Source organism: Heterocephalus glaber, unplaced genomic scaffold (assembly GCF_053883595.1).
Source record: "Heterocephalus glaber isolate CG9 unplaced genomic scaffold, H.glaber_assembly_v1.0 deba00000621, whole genome shotgun sequence".
NCBI classification, from domain to species: Eukaryota; Metazoa; Chordata; class Mammalia; order Rodentia; family Bathyergidae; genus Heterocephalus; species Heterocephalus glaber.
In genome coordinates, this window is record NW_028258153.1 from 8,802,228 (window position 1) to 8,823,036 (window position 20,809).

At 38.0% G+C, this 20,809-nt stretch overlaps 1 protein-coding gene across 1 annotated transcript in view; it reads right to left on the reverse strand.

The window, feature by feature from the left end:
- Window positions 1-20,809, reverse strand: part of Xrcc5 (X-ray repair cross complementing 5) — a 97,877-nt gene that overhangs the window by 25,819 nt on the left and 51,249 nt on the right. Inside the window, exons 15-16 of the mRNA XM_087206141.1 lie at window positions 17,574-17,667; window positions 15,997-16,066 (exon numbers count right to left, since the gene is read on the reverse strand). Of these exons, the coding sequence (XP_087062267.1) occupies window positions 15,997-16,066; window positions 17,574-17,667 (164 nt within the window). The remainder of the gene's footprint in view (window positions 1-15,996; window positions 16,067-17,573; window positions 17,668-20,809) is intronic.

Sequence of the window (20,809 nt, forward strand, 5' to 3'; positions counted from 1 at the left end):
GTGTGTGGTTCTGGGATTGTGGGTGTGTGATTACTAAACTAGTCTACTGATTGGTCTGGCATAGTTCTGAGTATGGATAATGGGAAGGCCTAATCTGAGTGTGGGTGGCACTACTAAATGATCAAGTAGCCTGAAAGGGATAAAAGGGAGAGGAAGGCTGCTGCTGCTTCTTCACTACTTCACTGACTGCTGTCTTCTGCTTTCTGTCTGCCATGAACTGTTTCTCCTCTGTAATGTCCCTCTGCCATGTCACCCTGCCTTGGAGCCAGCGAACTTTGAACGAAACCTCTACAAACCGTGAGCTACAATAAAGGTTTCCTCTTTTAACTTTGAGTGTCATGTCTTTTGTCTTAGCACCAAGAAAAATAACTACGACACCACTAGCCAGGAGTACTTAGAAAACAAAAATACATGGAGAACATTTTGTCTCACTAATGTTGAACCACCAACAGCATCTTCTATGATAATGAATTATTCTAAAAGAAAACTATAACCAAGCATTGGTACCAAAGATACATTGGTTGACAAATCATGGGCAATTCTTTAGAGTGGGGCCTGAAGGTAAGAGAGAAGAATAGATATTTTTGTGCATGTGTATGGAAAGAGTATCGTGAACAAAGAGGGAAATGCCAATGCCACAAAGGTATTAGTAGGAACACACAGGATCCTGTCCATGAATGGGTCAGGAGTTGCAGAGTGGGATTGTGGGATGCCAGAAATGGTGACCTGGTTTCAAAGACATGAAGAATGACTAAGAAGGGCTGACCCACAACCAACTCTGTACTATAAGAAGCTAAGTCTATGCAAGCACATGTCTGCATTGAAGCAGTACCTTCAGGATAATTAATATAGGATGCTGGAAATGACCAATGGTGAAATAAGGAAAATCCAAATTAGCATAGCAGTAGTTAGAATGGGAAGAGATGGATCTGAGAGAACAAAATTAGAAACTATGAGAAAATAGAAGAGGATTAGAAATGGATACAAAGTAGTCAGAAATGATCAACAGTAATTGAAAGGAGAAATAACAAGAGCTACTTAAGTCCCAGTAACATTCTGAAGACGAAGACATCACTTAGGCTGCTGCCTCTCTTGGGGTTCCTTTTTAGGCCCCCTCTTATCCAGCCCAGGTTATCTCAACTTCCAATTCCATGAATTCCTCCTAAAATTCACTCACTTTCTTCTTGTACTCAGAGACTCTGCTTTCCCTCTTACACTCTGTAGCTGTCACCCTGCCATCTCTGCCCTAGATCCCACTCTCTTCTACTGAAAGATCTTTCCCTCTCAGTCAATGGCAATTCCTTCAGTAGCTCAGGCCACAACACTGAGGAGTCAACCCTGACGTTTTCTTTCTCCCTTACCCTACATTCAAAAGATCAGCAAAATTATCAATAGTACTTTCAAAAAATATCAAGAATCTGACCTCTTCTCATTATTTCCCCATTGCCTCCCACAGTGGGATTAATGCTAGCCTTCTAACTCATCTAACTACTTCAGCCTTGCCCTTCCTCAATGTGACATAAAACATAAATCAGATTATTCTCTTCAATGGCTTCCCATTTCATTCAGAGTATAAGCTGAAGGTCTCGGAGGCTCTCTGTGATGTGTGCCCCAACTACCTCTCTGATTTCTTCTCTGACTTCTTTCTTCCACCCACGATGGCTTTCTTGATGGGGAAGCAAGCACAAGCCCTTGACAAGAACATGCTGCTCCTTCTGTCTGCAAAGCTCTCCCCACAGACATTCACTGGGCTCTCTCCCACCTCTGTTCAATTGACAACTGACACCTCAACAGTGAGCCTTTCCCTGGTCTCCTGCATAAAATCACAAGCCTATCTCACCCCAGCATTCCACATCTCACCGCCCTACTTTAATTTTTCTCTACAGTGCTGCCATGGATTGAATAGTATTCTCTGCAAATTCCCAGAATCTCAGAATGTGATCTAATTTCGAAGTAGGATCTTTGCAGATGTAATCAAGATGAGGTCATTAGAGTGGACCCTAATCCAACGGCCCTGTTTATAAAGAGGCAAACCCAGATACAGACAGAAAGAACTCCATGTGAAGAGTGAGGCAGAGGGGCCGGGGATTTAGCTCAGTGGTTCTGTCTCCGGCCTCGCAAGCACAAGGACCTGAGTTCGATCCTCAGTACCAAAAAAAAAAAAGAGGCAGAGACTGAAGTAACATACCTACAAGTCAAGAAATGCCAAGGATAGCCAGATGTCATCAAAAGCCACAAGAGAGCCAGTGAACAGAAACTCCTCAGAGTTCTCATAAGGAATCAATCCTGCCAAACCTTGATTTTGGACTTCTGGTCTCCCAAACTGTGAGAATAAACATTTGTTGTTTTAAGCCACTCAATTTGTGCTACTGTTACAGTGCTCCTTAAATCCAAAGAATAAATACTTCTTACCATTTGATAGACACACTATTGTCTTATTTGTTTGCTCTTTGGATCTTGCTATAATCACTGGCTCATTGAAGGCATTTAACAAGCATTTGCTAAAAAATTCATAATAGCTAAATTTTGGAAGCAGCTTACATGTTCATCAATAGATGAATGGATAATGAAAATGTGGTATTTATACATAATGGAGTAGTATTCTGATATAAAGAAGGATAAATTTGAGTCATTTGTAGGAAAAAGGATGAAACGAGATTATAATGTTAAGTGAAATAAATCAGACACACAAAAGCTTAAATATTGCATGGTTTCTCTTATATGAAAAACCCAAAGTATAAATAAATTTAAGAGCAAAATAAAAGACAATAGGAAACAAGGAGATAGATCTTTTGCAAATGGTAAAGGAACCAAGAGACAGAGGAAGGGGAAGAAGGAAAGGGGACATAAAAAGAATTAAGACATGTTTTGTACATGTACTAACGCCCCTTAATGCATGAATCATTACAAAAGCAGGAAAAGCCCCCAAACATTTGCTGAGTGAATGAACAAATAGCCTGGGACTCACTAGCCTGCTCTTCTAAATGGAATAAAGATGGCTTTTTGTTGTTTTTTCACTTTAAACACATACTCAGTATATTCAGTGCCTGCCATCACTTAGAGGAGTAGAGTCTCGAGGTCTTCTTTTATTCACCTCTCCCTTGATTTCACAAAGATGAGAATGGTTACAATGAAGCTCCATGGAAGGGGGAAATATCCCATGTTGTAAGAACTTTTCCTTCTTTTAGAAAAAGCTGCTTGATCCCACTGGGCGTGTGTGTGTGTGTGCACGCGTGCACACACGTGCACACATGAAGGGGACAGACAGACAGACAGACTATGGCTATGAATTACTATACCCTAAAACAAATATCTTGATCACAATATAGAGCAATCACAGGGATTAACAGGGTTATTCCTATGAGGACAGTAAGAAAACAAGACAGTAATTGTGGGAATGGGGAGAGTTTTGAAGGGAGAGGACAATGTCAAGATGTTTCCTTCTTTTTTTTTTTTCCTGGTACCAGAGATCAAACTCAGGACCTTGAGCTTGCAAGGCAGGTGCAGCACCACTGAGCTAAATCCCCCACCCTAGATGTTCACTTTTTAACTTCATATCCTACTATATTACTATTTGCACTTTTTCCAATCAATCTATACTTATCTTTTTAAGGAGAAGCCTAAGGAGCAATTAAATCACCTTGAAACATATATGAGATTATCATATAAACAATGTTTCTATTTCCAGTGAGTTCTAAAGGGGAACACATTTTTCATGGGTGACACTCAGAATACTTCTATTTGATTGATGCTTTTATTTCCTTTTTGTTTTATTCTTCCTATACGGTATACTTCAGTCTTTCTGTTTATTACTCATATAATTAAAGATAGTAGTAAAAGGGACTTTTGGAAATGTTTTCTTCCATGTGCTGCCCTCAAAGTTTACTGATTTGAACCAGATTGGCTACAGGCAAATCCTATCTTTGGTTTATGAATTCTGCTTTCCTTATCATCTCATACATTTAAAATTCCAATGGATAAGTCTTGCTGGTTTCACTGCAGCTCACCTAAGAGTAATGAGAAAGGGGGCTAAGTTATAGTTGTTAGGTAGAAGTAGGATGTTCAGGTATGCTCTTACACAGTAGGGTGACTATAGATAACAATAACGTACTATATATTTCAAAGGCTAGAAGAAAGGATTTTGAAAGTTTTTGCCATAAAAAAATAAAAATGTTTAAGAAAGTAGATACGGTTAAGCTGATTTAAAGATGGCACAATGTATCAAAACATTACGTTACATTAATATGTTCCATTTTAAGTTATATATAAATTTTTTTAAATAGTGAAAAAAGAAATGCCGCAAATAATTGGATAAGTGGACCTTAATTATTCCATATGTATTTTCTTCTCAGTGTATGAAATAATGAACAAATTAAACAAATGCTTTGGTACTGGCAAAGAAACCGATCTGAGGACCAGTGGAACAGATTAGAAGATGGAGAAACAACTCCAGACACACTCGGCCACCTCATCTTCGACAAAGGAGCCAAACACCCTCACTGGAGAAAAGATAGCCTCTTTAACAAATGGTGCTGGAAAAACTGGGTTTCAATTTGCCAAAGATTAAAACTAGACCTATATCTCTCACCATGCACTAAACTAAAATCGAAATGGATTAAAAATCTAAATATCAAAACAGAAACGCTGAACCAGCTAGAATAGAGGTTAGGTAGAACTCTTGAAGACAATGGTGTAGGAAAAGATTTTATGAACAAACAATCAAACAATCAACAAGTGGGATCTCTTCTTAATAAAAAGCTTCTAGGGCCGGGGATTTAGTTTAGTGGTTCTGCCGCCTGCCTCGCAAGCACAAGGTCCCGAGTTCAATCCCTGGTACCAAAAAAAAGCTTTCGCACAGCAAGAGAAACCACCAACAGTGTGAAGAGACAACCCACAAAGTGGGAAAAAATTTTCACCTGCTGTTCCTCAGACAAAGGTCTACTATCTAGAATCTATAAAGAGCTTAAAAAAAATCAGACCTCCCAAATTTAAAGACCCAATCCAAAAATGGGCATCTGAAATGAACAGATATTTCTCAGACAAGGAAGTAGAAATAGCAAATAAACATATGAAAAAATGTTCAACATCACTGGTCATTTGAGAGATGCAAATGAAAACAACGCTGAGATTCCACTTCACCCCAGAAAGAATGGTTGCTATCATGAAATCAACCAATAACAAACGCTGGCAGGGGTATGGGAGAAAGGAACCCTTCTCCATTGTTAGTGGGAGTGCAGACTGGTGCAACCACTGTGGAAATCAGTATGGTGATACCTCAAAGAACTAGGACTAGAGGTCCCATTTGACCCAACTATTCCGCTGCTTGGTATCTTCCCAAAAGAATTAAAAGAATCATACCACAGTGATATATGTGCACCCATGTTTATAGTGGCACAGTTCATAATAGCTAAAGTTTGGAAACAGCCCAAGTGCCCATTAACTGGAAACTGGATAAAGAAAATGTGTTTTTTATAAAATGGAGTACTACTCAGCCATAAGAATGACAAACTAGAGACATTTATAGCTAAATGGATGCATATTGAGGCCATACTCTTAAGTGAAATAAATAAGACACACATGTGTATATACCAAATAGTTTCTCTGGTGTGAGAAACTGAAAGTGTAAATAAGGATTAAAATGATTAAAATGAATTATTAATAATTTGAAATAGGAAGAAAAGGTCCAAAGAGGTAGGGGAAGTGGGAGTGGAAGGGGAAGAGGAAAGAAAGGGAAGGAAAAATTATAAGAAAAGGAAAAAATGGAAACAAAGTGTTTGTAAATAGGGAAGGGTGGAGGGGGTGAAGGGAGGACAGGGAATGGAGAAAAAATAAGAACCAAGATACATCATGTACAGGTACAAGTACCCAATGATAAACGTAAATGTTTTATATACCTAAAATGTAGCAATAAAAGAATTTAAGGAAAAAACATATTTAGAATATATAATGAACTAAAAGAAAAAAATCAGTCCTCCCCAAATAAAACACCCAATCAAAAAATGGGCAACTAGGGGCCGGGGATTTAGCTCAGTGGTTTCGCCACCTGCTGCGCAAGTGCAAGGACCCGAGTTTGAGCCCCGGTACCAAAAAAAAAAAAAATGGACAACTGAAATGATCAGACACTTCTCAGAAATACAAATGGCCAATAAATACATGAAAAAATGTTCAACATCTCTTGCTATTAGAGAAATACAAACTAAAACAACACTGAAATCCCATCTTAGTCCAGAAAGAATGGCTACCATCAAGAAATCAAGTAATAGCAAATGCTGGTAAGGCTCCATGGAAAAAGGAACCCGTCTACATTGTGGGTGGGAATGTAAACTAGTACAACTATTACGGAAATCAACATGGAGATTCCAAATAAAATTATATATACAAATTCCATTTGACCCAGCTAGTCCCCTTTTACGGATCCTCCCAAAAGAATTAAAGACATCATATTACAGGTGATACATGGATACCCATGTTTATAGCAGCACGAATCATTATAGCTAAATCTTGGAAATGGCCTACATATCCATCAACAGACAAATGGTAAAAAAAAATGTGGTATTTCTACACAATGGAGTAGTATTCTGTTATAAAGAAGGGTAAATTTTAGTCATTTTTAAGAAAACGGATGAAATTTGAGACCATAATGTTAAGGGAAAAACATCAGATACACAAGCTTAAATATTGCATGGTTTCCCTTACATCAGAAATCCAAAGTATAAATAAATTGAAAAGCAAAATAAAGGGCAGATAATAGTAATCAGAGAGATAGATATTTCTCAAATGGGAAGCAGACCAAGAGATAGAGGGAGAGGTGAAGGAGAGGAAAGAGGATGTAAAAAGAATTAAATGTGTTAAATTGGTATATGTGCCAACTACCCTACAATGATTAAAATCATTATCACTGCAAACATGTACTAACAAAAAACATTTTTTTAAGAGAATAACCAACATAATTTTACAAAAGAACAAAGCTGAAAGACTTCACTTCATGATTTTACAATCAATATATAATAATCAAAGCAGTATACTAATGAAATGCAGACATGTAAATCAATGTAATACATTGAAGAATACAGAACTAAATCCTTAAATCTATAGTCAATTGATTTTTAAACAAATATGCAAGGGTAATCTGGTGGGAACAGAGATTTTTTTTTTTTACAAATTGTGCTACAATTGGTTATTCCCAAGTAAAACAATAAACCTAGACCCTTATCTTTTACCAGTTCACAAAAATCAACTAAATATAGACCTAATTTTAAAAATCTAAAACTTTCAGAAGAAAACATAGAAGAAAAATCTTTGTGATTTGGGTTAGGCAAAGATTTCTTACACATGATGTCAAAATAACAATCCACAAAGAAAAAAACGGTGAAATGGACTTAATCCAAATTAAGAACTTTACACTTCAAAAGACACTATTTTATTTATTATTTATTTATTTATTTATTTATTTTTGATACTGGGGATCGAACTTGGGACCTTGTGCTTTAGAGGCAGGCGCCAGAACCACTGAGCTAAATCCCTGGCCCAAAGACACTAGTTTTAAAAGAGTCAAGCCACCGACTGACAAAAAATATGTGCAAATCCTATTATCTGATAAGGGGCTTATATTTAGAATATACACAGGACTCTCCACATCTCAGTAATAAAGGAGCCAGGCACGGTGGCACACACCTGTAATCCCACACTTGGGAGGCTGAGGCCACAAGTACGAGGCCAGCCTGGGCTACATAGTGAGTTCAAGGCCAGCTTGAACTACAGAGTGAGACCCTGTCTGAAAAATAAATTAATTAGGGCCAGGGATTTAGCTCAGTGGTTCAGCTGCCTGCCTCACAAGCGCAAGGACCCGAGTTCAATCCCTGGTACCAAAAAAAAAAAAAAAAAAAAAGAAAAAAAAGAAAGTCATGCAAAAATAAATTAATTAAATAAAAGAAATCCTAATAAAAGTGTTCAAAACATTCAAATAGACATTTCACAAAAAGATATATGAATGGCTAAATAAGTATATTTGTAAAATCTTTAGTTTTTCAAAGAACTACAAATGAATATGACAATGAAACACAAAAGCACAGCCAGTTTTGGTTAGTTTCAGTTATCTGTAACTGAAATGACTGGCAATAGAAGTGGTATCAGGGACTGTATATGAAGAAAGTGAAGCCCTCATGTTTTGCTGGTGGGGCTAGAAAATGATAAGCTACTTTTAAAGACTGGCTGAGCTTAAAAAGTTAAACATAAATATTCCATGTGGCCCAGCAATTCTACTCCTGCCCAACAAAAAACAAAAACATGCAAACATACATGTATATAAGTGTTCACAGAACCACCATTTTTAATAGTTCTAAACTAGAAACAATCCAAATATCCATCAACTGGTGAATGGATAAAAAAAGTGTAGCACATTCATACAATGGAATATTATTCAGCCATAAAAAGAAATGAACTATTAATAGACTGACAAACCTCAAAAAACATGCTGAAAGAAGCCAGATGCAAAATACTGTTTTGACTGATTCCATTTACGTAAAAGTTCCTAAAAAAGCAAATCTGTAGAAACAGTGAGGGATCATATGAGGATGAAGCCAGAGTTGATACAAACAGGCATGGGGAACTGTACAGGATGAGGGAAATATTATTTAACTGGATTGTGGTGATAATTACACAACTCTTTAAATTTATAAAGATCACAAAATTGTACTTATAAGTATACTTCATAGTAGCAAATTTTACTTCAATAAAGCTATTAAAAACTGTCAATAAATTAGTGTAATTTATCAAAGAAATCTGTAGAGATATACCATGGATAGTAGGGAAATACTAGATATTTCTACTACAGAATAACAAAGCTCAATCTGTAAATTTTATCCTCAATGTGCAAGAAAACACCACTAGATTCCAAGAAAGTATTAAAAGATGGCTCTTATATGAAGAATGGCTCTGATTCTTTTTAAAAAATTAATTTTTCTCCCATTTCCAAAGACATCTATGCCAATAATATTCTTAATCCCTATTAAAACTATGTTCTATATCTGAATCAATCCCTCTTCTGGCCAAAGAAGCAAGCAGATCTATCTATTTTTTTATTAGTAAATTTTTTTCTTCAGGTGACCTGAAGAGCAAATAGGTTTTATTCTTCAATAATTGTTCGTATATAAAATATTTTTTGCATGAATGATATCATAATAAATAGAAAATTAATGAAGTTCATCCATTCTTGTTATTTATAATACAAGCCATTTCTAACAACAATTATAATAGCATTCCTCTTCCACTAGATTGTGGAGCTGTACAGGGGCAGGGGCCTGTTTTGGCCCTGCGTCCTCCCCAGAGAACATGTTCAGCATGTGACAGGTCTCCAACCAGACCTCTCCTCCTGTGTCCCTACTTGCAGTGGGTAGAGCCAGGTGGCCCACTGAACCCAAGATGTTGTGCTCCATGCAAGGGCTATTTTTTTTAAGTTTTATGTAGACATCCATAGACAAGAGTAAAGACTAACTATGCCAAATTATTCTTGCCATTTCTTTCTGTGTCAGCATATTTTTGGCCTTGGGCTTGCAATTTGAAAGGAGAGAACCAAAACACTTTTATTACATTTAAGTGGGACTCCAAGCTGTTTCTAGGCTCCTCTTAACACATTCCAGCTGATTAGTGCCTATTTTAACAAAAGCCTACTATCCTTTCCTAAACATCTTAATTGGTTAAGAGCTTCTGTTGTTTGCCACAAGCAGTCACTTTAAGTCATTGATTAAAGCAGTCTGCACATGAGCACAATCTGAAATCAGTTTCCTTTTCAACCAGCTGGGCTTAAGAAGCAATCCTGAAGACAGCCCAACTTAAGGAGAACCAAGAGCAGTGCCTGAATGACAATGATCTACCATGGAAGGAAGAATCACAGAATTTCGAGGCGTTAAGAGACAAACCCAAATTGCCATGAGTAAGTATTTTGTGAAGCTTTCTGACTCACAAATCACACTCATGTGCACTTACTGCAAGGGTAAACCAAAAGAAAGTTGGATGACATATCCTTTTCTTATAAGCATCCCGGAATCCTGCATTTCCATGAGAGTTGCCTGTGGGCTTTGTGCCTTATTATACTGACGGTGCAGGTCATCGACACAACCTTGTGGTTCAGAATGTGAAATCAAGGTTTAAATGGACTCTGGGCTCTTCTGGTTGTTTTAACAAGGGAAAGTGTTCATAAGATTCACATTTTCAGCCAGAGGGAAAGATATCTTTCCCATTTTCAACATAAAAAGAGAAAAATTACTCAGCAGGTTTAAGGCAAACCACTTTATTACATAGCATTAGAAAACTAAAACACTGGGAGGAAACAGGATCGCTGTGGTATATTACATACAGACTTCCTTGAATGCTCTCAGGAGAAATCTAAATGTTCACTGAGAAAATAACAATCACACACATGCTTTCATTTTTACGATACCAGTAATCTTTCTTTCTTAAGGGATAGGCAGGCCACATTTTCCAAAAGCCATACCCTATAATTAGGGATATTCTGATACACGGATTGACAGGAAATTGAAGTGATTTTAGAAACAGAATAAGAAGAGATGGCAGCCTTTTGTGGAGAGCTGAAAAATTAAAATACTTACACAATGGTTATGTGTGTATTATGGTCTTGGTTTCTATGTCATATCTTTTTTTATTTCAATGATTTCATTTTAATTATCTGGCTGATGAGTTTTATATTAAAATGTACATTTCAAGGTACTGCTGTGTGCCATCTAATGATAGGTGTGCAACCAATGAAGGCATTTAGCCACAAGAGGCCAAGAATGAGCTCTCTGGATTTGATCCAGTGTCTTTATACACTTGCCATAATCTGTGGAAAGTCATCCTAACTATTCTGGGCCTCCGTCCACCCACATGCAAGATGAACAAGACCCTAGGGGCCACTGACGTGTAATCACCATGTCAAATAATAATACATCCTTTCAGCAGGTGTCCTCCAGGATTCTAAACAGACTGATTTTTGAGTCAGAATGAGATGACTTGTCTTAATCAATGAGGCGGAAAATAAGGCTGGCTCTTCAAGTTCTGGGTTTAACAATTTAAAATGAATAAAAAAGTAATCAGTGAAGAACAAGTAAAAACAGTTAATAAAAAAATATAAAGTATAGACTCAACCTCTAGAATCAGTAATCATGTACTGTATTTTCTCCTTCATGACTAGATGCACTGATGCTATTTTGAAAAAGGATTAAGAAAAGTATGTCAAACTGTTTTTTTAAAAAAACACCTTTTATAGGTCTGAAGAGGTTTAAAATTTTAGTTATTGTATTTAATAGCATTCTTTTAAAATGCTCAGAATTTGTTTTTCTTAAATTCACCAACTCTGTATAGATAAAGGCCACATTTTTATCTGCTTATCTGGACAGAGATATGATAGATAATTCATACTCAAGATCACATAAATCCAGGCCAATTACAAACACACACACACACACACACACATACACACACACACCATTCACAGAGGAAATTTCTCCTAGACTGTAATGCTAAAGGATTCACAATTTAGGGTTACATAAAATCACATAATCTATATAAGTAAACTGCTCTGCACATGGGATAGTGCAAACAGACTTGGGGATGAAATCTAAACCAAAGGGAAGGGAAAGAAAAATGACAGAAATACCCCAGCAGCCACAGAATAAACTGATCATCTTCTAATCAAATAGAGAGGTGCAAACTACTACTCACTTGTACGTAATGGTAAATATAATGCTAAACAGCAGCTGTTTGGGGGTCTGTGCCATTCTTCTGCAGGATGTCTTTGCAATTTGTTTGTTTGTTCATTTGTTTGTTTGTTTGAAACTAGTCATGCTCTTGTGAATTCAACTTGGTAGAATGGAGCTCTACCAGTTACTACCAAGAAGCCTAATATAGATTCTATGAGATGCAAAACAAAGATCTACAAAAAAGAGAACCATCTCATTAAAAAATAAGTTCCAGGGCCGGGGATTTAGCTCAGTGGTTCCACCACCTGCCTTGCAAGCACAAGGACCCAAGTTCGATCCCTGGTACCAAAAAAAAAAAGAAAAAAAGAGAAAGTAAAATAAGTTCCATGCCATCCTATTAGCTGTCTCCATATATCCATTTTTTCCGACAGGCTCCCAGAAACTTGTTTCTGACACACCAGGAACATTCTATCTATTTTACATAATGCCCCATACTCGGTGAGAATTTATAAATTCAGACATATCTCAATCACACAGGAATTGTGTGGAGGGCTGAAATAATGCTTTTTCTTCTCCAATTTGCTCTCTAACTTTTGATCATTTTAGCACTCTTCCTAAGTAAAGTAGGAAAAGGGCAAGGAGTTAGAAATCCATGGTGTACTTTTTCAGCAGCTCTGCTGATGAGCTGGCTGGAGGAGTACATTCAAACAAGCAGACAGACTGGAGTTGAGGAGCTTCTGAGAACTGAGTGGAACCCACAACCATATATAACAGATCACAGATGATGGAGACACTGTCACTTATGAATAGTGAGCGTGGAGAAATGATCTACTTTCACAACTGATAGATGATCACTGTCTACACAGCCATGGCCAAGAACGTCTCCACTGAAAACTACAGTGACAGAACAACTGGGAAGGTAGGGATGGAAGAGGAAAGGGACTGGAAAAAGAAAAGCACTTGAGATGGTGCCAAAGACAGTGCCCAGAAGCACAAGCAGCCTGGAAGACCATGTTGTCTGGGGTTCAGAATGTGAGCTATCTCCTCTGCCAACAAAGTTAGAACAACACTCACACTAAAAACCAGAAGGTAAGAAACTGTATAGGTGGTAGCTGAGGACTGCAGACTGCTGGAACCAGGAGATGGTATTGCCATACTTTCAGTATGACTATGCTACAGTGGGGGCCAAGAGAAAATAACTACACCCATGTTTTAGTTTTCATCAACAGGTACAATAGCCAAGTTCTACCCAAGAGTAAAACAATCTTAGCAACTATGTATTGTTAGTCACCCTTCTGGCAACTGAATCAAAAGAATCTGGATGTCTCTTCCCTCCCTAGACAGAGGTCTATTGTAAGGAGGGATAAAGGAGATCACTACCAGGAAGACCACTTAAATTCTGGACAAAGTACCCTTTGGTGGGCAAGGAAAGTGAGTCTTGGCTCATAAAAGGGTATAGTAAAGACATACCCAATCAGAAGAAAAAAAGCAGGACTAGCAATTAAGATACAAAATTTCTGGAGCTGGAAACAGAGGAATGGATAAAAAGGGAAGCCTTGAGAGCCATAAAGCAAAATTAGTGGACAAGAAGTAGGTAGTCTCAGGGCTGGGGATTTAGCTCAGTGGTGCTGCCTCGAAAGTGCAAGGTCCTGAGTTCAATCCCCTGTAACAAAACAAACAAAAAAACAAAACAAAACCAGAACTAGATAGTCCCACTTTTCTGACAGCCCTGTGAAAGTGTGGGTTTTGTGGCATCACTGGAGAGCTCAGATCCACCAAGACCTAGATGGAGATACAGAAGACATCCACTATCACAGTAACAATGTGCTAAGACTCAAAGTCACATTCAAAGTGAAAGGACAGAACTAGTCAAAGTCTCACCTATACCTAGGAACAAGGTTTTAGATACATAACCTTATGATCTTCTTTAGTATAAGAAAGGAGGCCATCAGGAAACAGAAGAAATAGTCTGGCTAAGAACAACAATCCAGTATGTTAAAGAGACATGCGTTTGGATTCCTGTGTGGTTTAGGGAAAGTCCATGTCTTCCAATTTTAAGTTTTTTCATTGATAAAATGGCAATAATAACCTACTGCAACCTAAATGACATTGCCCTTGTTAATTTTACAGGACTGCTTCAAATCCTCAATTTCCTGGCTTGAAAGAACCATATTTTCCTAAGACTGAACAAATTCCCAGGAATTTATTCTCTCATGGTCCCTTAAGATTCTGGCCTCCTGTGTTCACAGGTGCTTTCGCTGCCAAGCCTGAAAAAATTCCAAACACCAAATTGCCTCTCCACCAGTTTCCCCCTAGACAGAGTACAAATCTAGTTTTAAAGGTACTAGGATTTGTGGTCATAACTTGGCACAAGTTGGGGACCTGTACAGAAGGCTGTGCTCCTGTGCAAACTCCCTTCCGGTCCCTCTTCTTCCCTTCTCCCACCCTTTTCCTGAACTAGCTCCAGGTTTTCTCCATCTATGAAGGTGAGGCGATTCCCCTTCCTCTCAAGCCTCAGCACTGGCTGACCACCAAGCCCATGGACAGAGATTCATTTTCTCTGCTAGGAACCCATCAAAGTATTTTTCCAATAAAAACAATTCTCTCTTTCAGAAAATTCACTAGCTATTAAAGTGCTAACATTTTCTCCACTTCCTCATGGGACTTTGGAGGATTGTTAGGCAGGGTAAATGAAACAAAATAACAAACTGCTAGCACAATGCTCTGCACATGGCAAACACAAAATAAATACTGGATACCGCATAATGACCCTCACAGCTGGATTTAATCCCTGAAAAAAAACATGCCTACACCACCCAGGAGACTGGTCACTTACAGGGAGAGGACCTTGGGCCCTGATTGATGGAAGTAACTGACAACAAGCACTTAAAGCTAAGAAGCTCTAAATCTTTCTTCAAAAACACAATGATCATGACAGACAAGGGTACAATGGCTTGTCTGCCTTCTTCCAAATGGAGTCACAATATTCAGCCAAACAGACAACACTCAGCTACTACACAATAAAAGTCTCTTCTGATCATTCCAATTCATGAAAGAAGGAAATTCTGAAGCACTGCTGTCACCAATCTTTTTGGAAAATTCACTTTGAATTTTGGATTTCCTTCTGCTAATTACATAAAGTTTTTGTTTTGTGTTACAACTAAAAATCTTTTCTCCTATATGGCAACTGCTGGCAAGACAAAAAGCTCTTCCTGCATCTCAAAACTCAAAACATATACAGCTCAATTAAGACTGCAGATTACTATGATGACAAACCTGATCTTACTCAGGAAATTCTCATGGGCTTGGCCTTTGGTTCCTGCCAAAAGGAACTGGCCTGGTAGATGGTTTGCTCTCTCTGAGGCTCAGCTGGTGATGATTGCCTTTGAGCAACAGCATAGTAAGTCTGGGCACCTTGCCAGATTCGTGGAGCATAAGTAGCAAGGTGCCTTAAACCTATGCCAAGCAGCAGCCTTTCTAAGCATTTAAGAGTCAGTATTCCTCCTTAAATACCACCAGTCTGGAGGAGAAAGTTCTGTGCATACATGAACATAACCCCACACACACACACACACACACACACACACACACATAGAAGGCAGTTCACCAACAGGCCTTACTTTGAGCACCAAAATTGAATGCAATATGTGGTACACAAAAACCTGCAGGATGAACCACTGCCGGCTGCCCTTTCCAAAGGGTGAATGAAGAGGAACCCGAGTATAGTCAAGTGAATGAACGTTGGTCCCAGACCCTCCATTCATCACCAAAAGCTGTTTTGATATTAACCCCAGCTTAAATGGAATTATAGGTTATATCTGCTAAGAAAAATGTGAGGAGGCAGTAAATTTGAGAAGGATCAGATCTAGGGGCAGCAACAAGGTCTTTCAGGGACTATTACAAATGGGGCCTAAACTCTCAGGACTAGAGCAAGACTTGTGTGTTTCTGAAAATAGATGATACAATCCAAGTTCATTTGTAAGACGCCAGAGAACTTCAACCAGGTAGAATTAAAAGTCCCATGGTTCTGGTCCAAAGTTTCTGTAACAGGGAGACCTATAAGTTAGTTCTTTCTTTGGGCAGGCCTGTACTGCATTTACCCTCGTGTGCTCATAATGTTGCCCCAGTGAACAACTTGTTAACATTTCTTAACAAGAGAAATCACCAAGCTCTGCCAGTAAAGATAAATGTCATATACAGAAACTGTAATAAAAGGCTACAGTTATTAACCTAGACTTTAAACCAGTAAGCTTAAATAAGTACTCTCTCTTGAACCCCAAGCCAATGGCACACCACTCACCTTCCTCAAAGCTGGCATTCTTCTGTCTCACTAGTGCACGGAAGTTTTCAGCAGGATTCACACTTCCAACCTAGAATATCACAGACAATGAACCTGCAGGTTACTTCTCTTATTGTCAGCGCCCCAAACAATACAATATGGCTTAAGGTAGTAAGTGTACTCTTAAAGACAAAGAGAAGGCCATCTGTGACATTGTCATTTCCAGGGCTTTGTTAAAAGCTAGCAGAATTAAGTGATCAGATAGTTGCCCTGTCTACTTTAATTCACCTTTCTTTATGCAAACTGACTTGTTTCCAGAAGTCAGAAGTACTAAAATGCTAGGCACCAGCCACCTCAGCTTGAAGGCTCTATATGGTACAGATGGCCTATATATCCTGATACCCAACCAATCAGGAATAGGAGGATGCTCTAGCGTGGGGTCACACTAAATATACTTGTCCCACTATGATGACATGAGTAACAGCATAATGCTCAATTCACTCAACAGCTCCTTTTAGGGGACTGCTGCTGGCCCATAATAATTGAAGTTTCAGTAAAATACACAAATATACCCAAACAGAACATGTTCCCAACAAGCAAAAGAAGATCAAAGGCTTACTGCAGTCTAGAGGGAAAAGTGCTACAGGGGAAAGTTTCAAAGATGCAACCCTCAGCCATAGTATATGGAACTTTCTGATCACTGACTATGTCTTTAATCTGCTGGTCCCAACCCTAACAGAGCCTGAGTATCACTCAGCTCACAGGGAAGAAAACAATGGGGTTCCTACTAGGGGTGGAGAACAAACAGTACAAAATGTACTGTTTCCATTTTGCTTTGCAATAGCAAGCAGCAGAAAAGCTCCTGGAACAAAAAAGATCATGAGTTTTTCCTACATTATAAAATACCAAAACAAAATCCAAATCACTATCAACATTTTTCTGTTCACCTTTTTTTTCTTAGTAATGGGGATTGAACCCAGAGCCTTCTCACTAAGCTACATCCTCATTCCTTTTAATTTAATTCAATTTATTTATTTATTTATTTTAATTTTGAGACAGGCTCTCACTAAGTTACCCAGCTTGGACATAGGAAAGTTATACTAACTTAAATTTTAAGTACTTAAAAAGTAAGACTCAATCATTAACCTTCACTTATCCTGTCTTTCTGACTAAAGGGAAACCTGCAAAATGAAACCAACAAAAAAATCTGTAGAGAAAGTGCTACCACTACAGGGGTGGTAGCACATGCCTATAATCCCAGTACATTGGGAGGCTGAGGCAGAAGGATCTCAAGTTCTCAAGTTCAAGCTCAGCCTGGGTAACTTAGTAACTTAGCAAGACCCTGTCTCAAAATAAAAAATAAAAAAGGGCTGAGGGTATAGCTCAGTGCAAAGGCCCGGGATCCAATCCTCAGTAATGGGGGGGGGGGGGGGGGCTACTACTACTAAGATTTTCCATGTTCTATAAGTTATTTAGAAAGAAAGACATGTAAGATGGCCCTGAAGTGGCAAGTTAACAGACCACGAAAGTTGGTACCACCCGCCCCAAGCCCCAGCTTCCCTGCACAGGGGAGCACACACTGGAAAAGCCCTGCTAACCTTGGTGACACTTCCTTCAGCCAGGCTAGAGACACTGAAGTGGGCTTCTCCCTCCTCAGTTTTGTGTTTTTTAACAGTAGGTCCCTCTTCATGGCTAGAAAAGAAATGGGTTTTTTTTCTCTTTAAAACAAACAAAACCCAGAATTTTTTATGTGAACAGTATAAACTTGTTTCCTAGCATCAAAACCAAATAGTCACAGCACTCTGTCTTTACGAACACCTCGTCTCACCCTCCCCGCTGCAGGATCCCCGGCAGCCTGACCTGGAGCCAGCTGGTGTTTCCCTCCGGCAGTATACAAGTCATAATTAGAAGGTATATCATAAAGTCCTCACAGAAGATGAAACTGCAAGCACAGGTAATGGAAATACAACATTTAAATAAGAAATTTGTCTGCTCTTCAGATATTACTTGCAGTCCCTGCCTCGGAGTTGATAGCTAATAGCTTTCTATGTACACAGAACTTCTTATCTCACATCATATATGTGAGAGCTTTATAAGCTTCTACTTGTAACTGTCAAAACTACTAGATAATCTTTAATTAAATATACAAGAGCAAAAAATAAATAAATATACAAGAGCTTCTTAAAAGAATTTTTAAACTATTTCTAAATGTTTTCCCCAAAACCCATTTAATTCGTTCTTTTATAAAAGTTTTGGGCAATATATTAACACAATTCAACAGCATCTGTGTACTAAGAGAAGACAACTCCAAAAAGTTTATCAAACATCTTGCCTCAAGTAACATGCTGGCTTAACAGTGTGACTTAGGCAAGTTAACTGAAAAGAAAAAGAAAATCCAATCCAAAGATTCTGCCATGATTTCCCATACACTACAGAACATAAAGATACAGAGATTTTTCTCCCAGAAAAGTAATCAGTCTAAGACAAAATAAGCCATTAAGAAATGGCTGAATGAAATGAGTAAGAAATTAGTAACTATGATCTGATAATATGATGTTTTGAAAGATGTATACATTGTAGGATGGCTAAACTGAGCTATTTAACATACAGGTTACCTCACAGTTGTCTTTTGTGGTGAGAACAGTTAAAATCTACTCTTAGTGATTTTTAACACTAGTAGTTCTGTGTGTTGTTCAAAACCCCAACGTTAAGTTAATGAGTTTTGAAAAATAAAGGTTGTCTTAGAAATGAAGTAAAGAAAAAATAAAACAGAAATTGGCTCCCTCGGTGGTGTTTCAATACCAAATCTCCTCTCACAGGTAGGCAAAAGAATAAAGTCATCACCACAAGCGTCATAGCCATTCACACATGAACGAAAAGTTCTATCACTTGATGTCTTTTTCATTTACCACTGTCCTTTTCCCTCTAAGAAGCAGAGAGTAGGGAAGAGGAGACAGGACAGGGACCAAGAAACATAAGGGGTAAGTCATCCAGAGTTCCTTCCTTGCAAGTAAAATAAAAAATAAACACATAAACCCTTAATGGCAACAATGAAAGAAAAATGCACAAACCCAGGATTAATAAAATTCCATTAGAAGTTGAATCAATTAGAAAAAAAAAAAAAAATGACTACAGCCAGCCAGTTCAGTTAACCTTTGCCAGTTCTTCCCATGAGAAAGACACTAGGGTAAGGCGGAAGATTTGGAGAAAAAAAGACCAGGATTATACTTTCTGTTTTGCCATTGACTAGCCCTGAAATCTTTACTTTCCTGGAGGTGTTCATTACACATCATTTCTGTATATCCAGAGTTTAGATTTTAGTAAGTTCTTATCTTGCTGAGCTTCAGTTTGCTCCTCAGGGAAACACATGGTAAAAAGTATCATTAGTCTATCAACTAATGTCTTCCAAAAATACTAACTTATATAGTAATATCAAGAAGCATTACACATACAACTTAACCCTAGGTTAAGTTCTATAGAAACATATGGTTGAATCACATGAAGAATTTCTTAAACTCTCCAAAGATTCTAAAAAGGAAGGGTAAAGAGACTTACAATGGTACCTTGGTTCACAAACTTAATTCTTTCCACAATTCTGGTCACAAAATTTGTTCCATGCTTCTAGTCACAACCAAATTGCAAGCATAGATCATTGCAAACAGAATTGTGGAAAAAATTAAGTTTGTGAACCAAGGTACCACTGTATATACCAATCACCAGTACCAGGCAGATAAAAATAGCCCCAGGAATAAGCAGAAAGTAGTGAAACTTTACTATGACTAACAGTCTCAAGGTGAAATCATTTAATAGTATTATTAGAAATGTTATATATATTAGACTCATAATATCTGTGTAAGGTGGGAAAGGGCACTGACTCTCACCCCCAAATTATCTACAAAGACACTAAATCCTAGAAAGTAGAAATTACCCATACAAAATCACAGTAGACATACAAATGTTAACATTTGCTGCATTTAGATGATGGGACCACAAGTGATTTGTTCCTTTTTTTCTTATTCTCTTTCATAAATATGTATAAATTTTGTAGTTCACTTATTTGGCCAAGCATTGGATGAATACTTACTATGTGTCAGACACTAAGCTAGATTCTAAACTCTCATCACACAAAAATTAATACACATCATTGTCAAGAAGTTCAGACAAATAAATGTAAACAGACAATAAAATACTGTGATAAGCAGCTTATCTTTTATAACTAGCAAGCAATTTTATGAGGCTACAATATGAGGTGTAACCTGGGAAGTAATGAGAACAGAGGGTAGGAAATATGTAAATCGGGGCCAGGGATTTAGCTCAGTGGTTCCGGCGCCTGACGCGTAAGCACAAGGTTCTGAGTTCGATCCCTGGTACCAAATAAAGAAAATATGAGGAAGGGCTGGGATGTAGCACAGCAGTTGACCACACTTTTAGCATGCATGAGGCCCTGGAATTCAATCTCCAAAAGCTCTAACCCCAAAGGGAGGAAAAAATGGTTTTCTCTAGGTAGCTGGATTTTTTATTCTTTCTGCTTATCTGGGTTTTCTCATTTGTGTATCGAGCCTGATAATCTTACGCTGATGGTAATGGGAAGTCATTTAAAGCAAGGGTTTTAAAATTAGCAGTCTAAGAGTCTGTGAACTATGAAAGTATATTCAAAACTTGGTAGTAATGGCATCTTTCTGGGGAGAGAGTTTATAATTTTTATATCATGAGTCCATCAAGAGGAGAGAGAAGGTTAAGAATCATGGCATTAAAGAATTTTAAGCAAGAATGATGTGATCAGATTTTTAAAAAGAAAGAAAAAAGAAAATCACTCAGCCTAGGTTGCACAAAA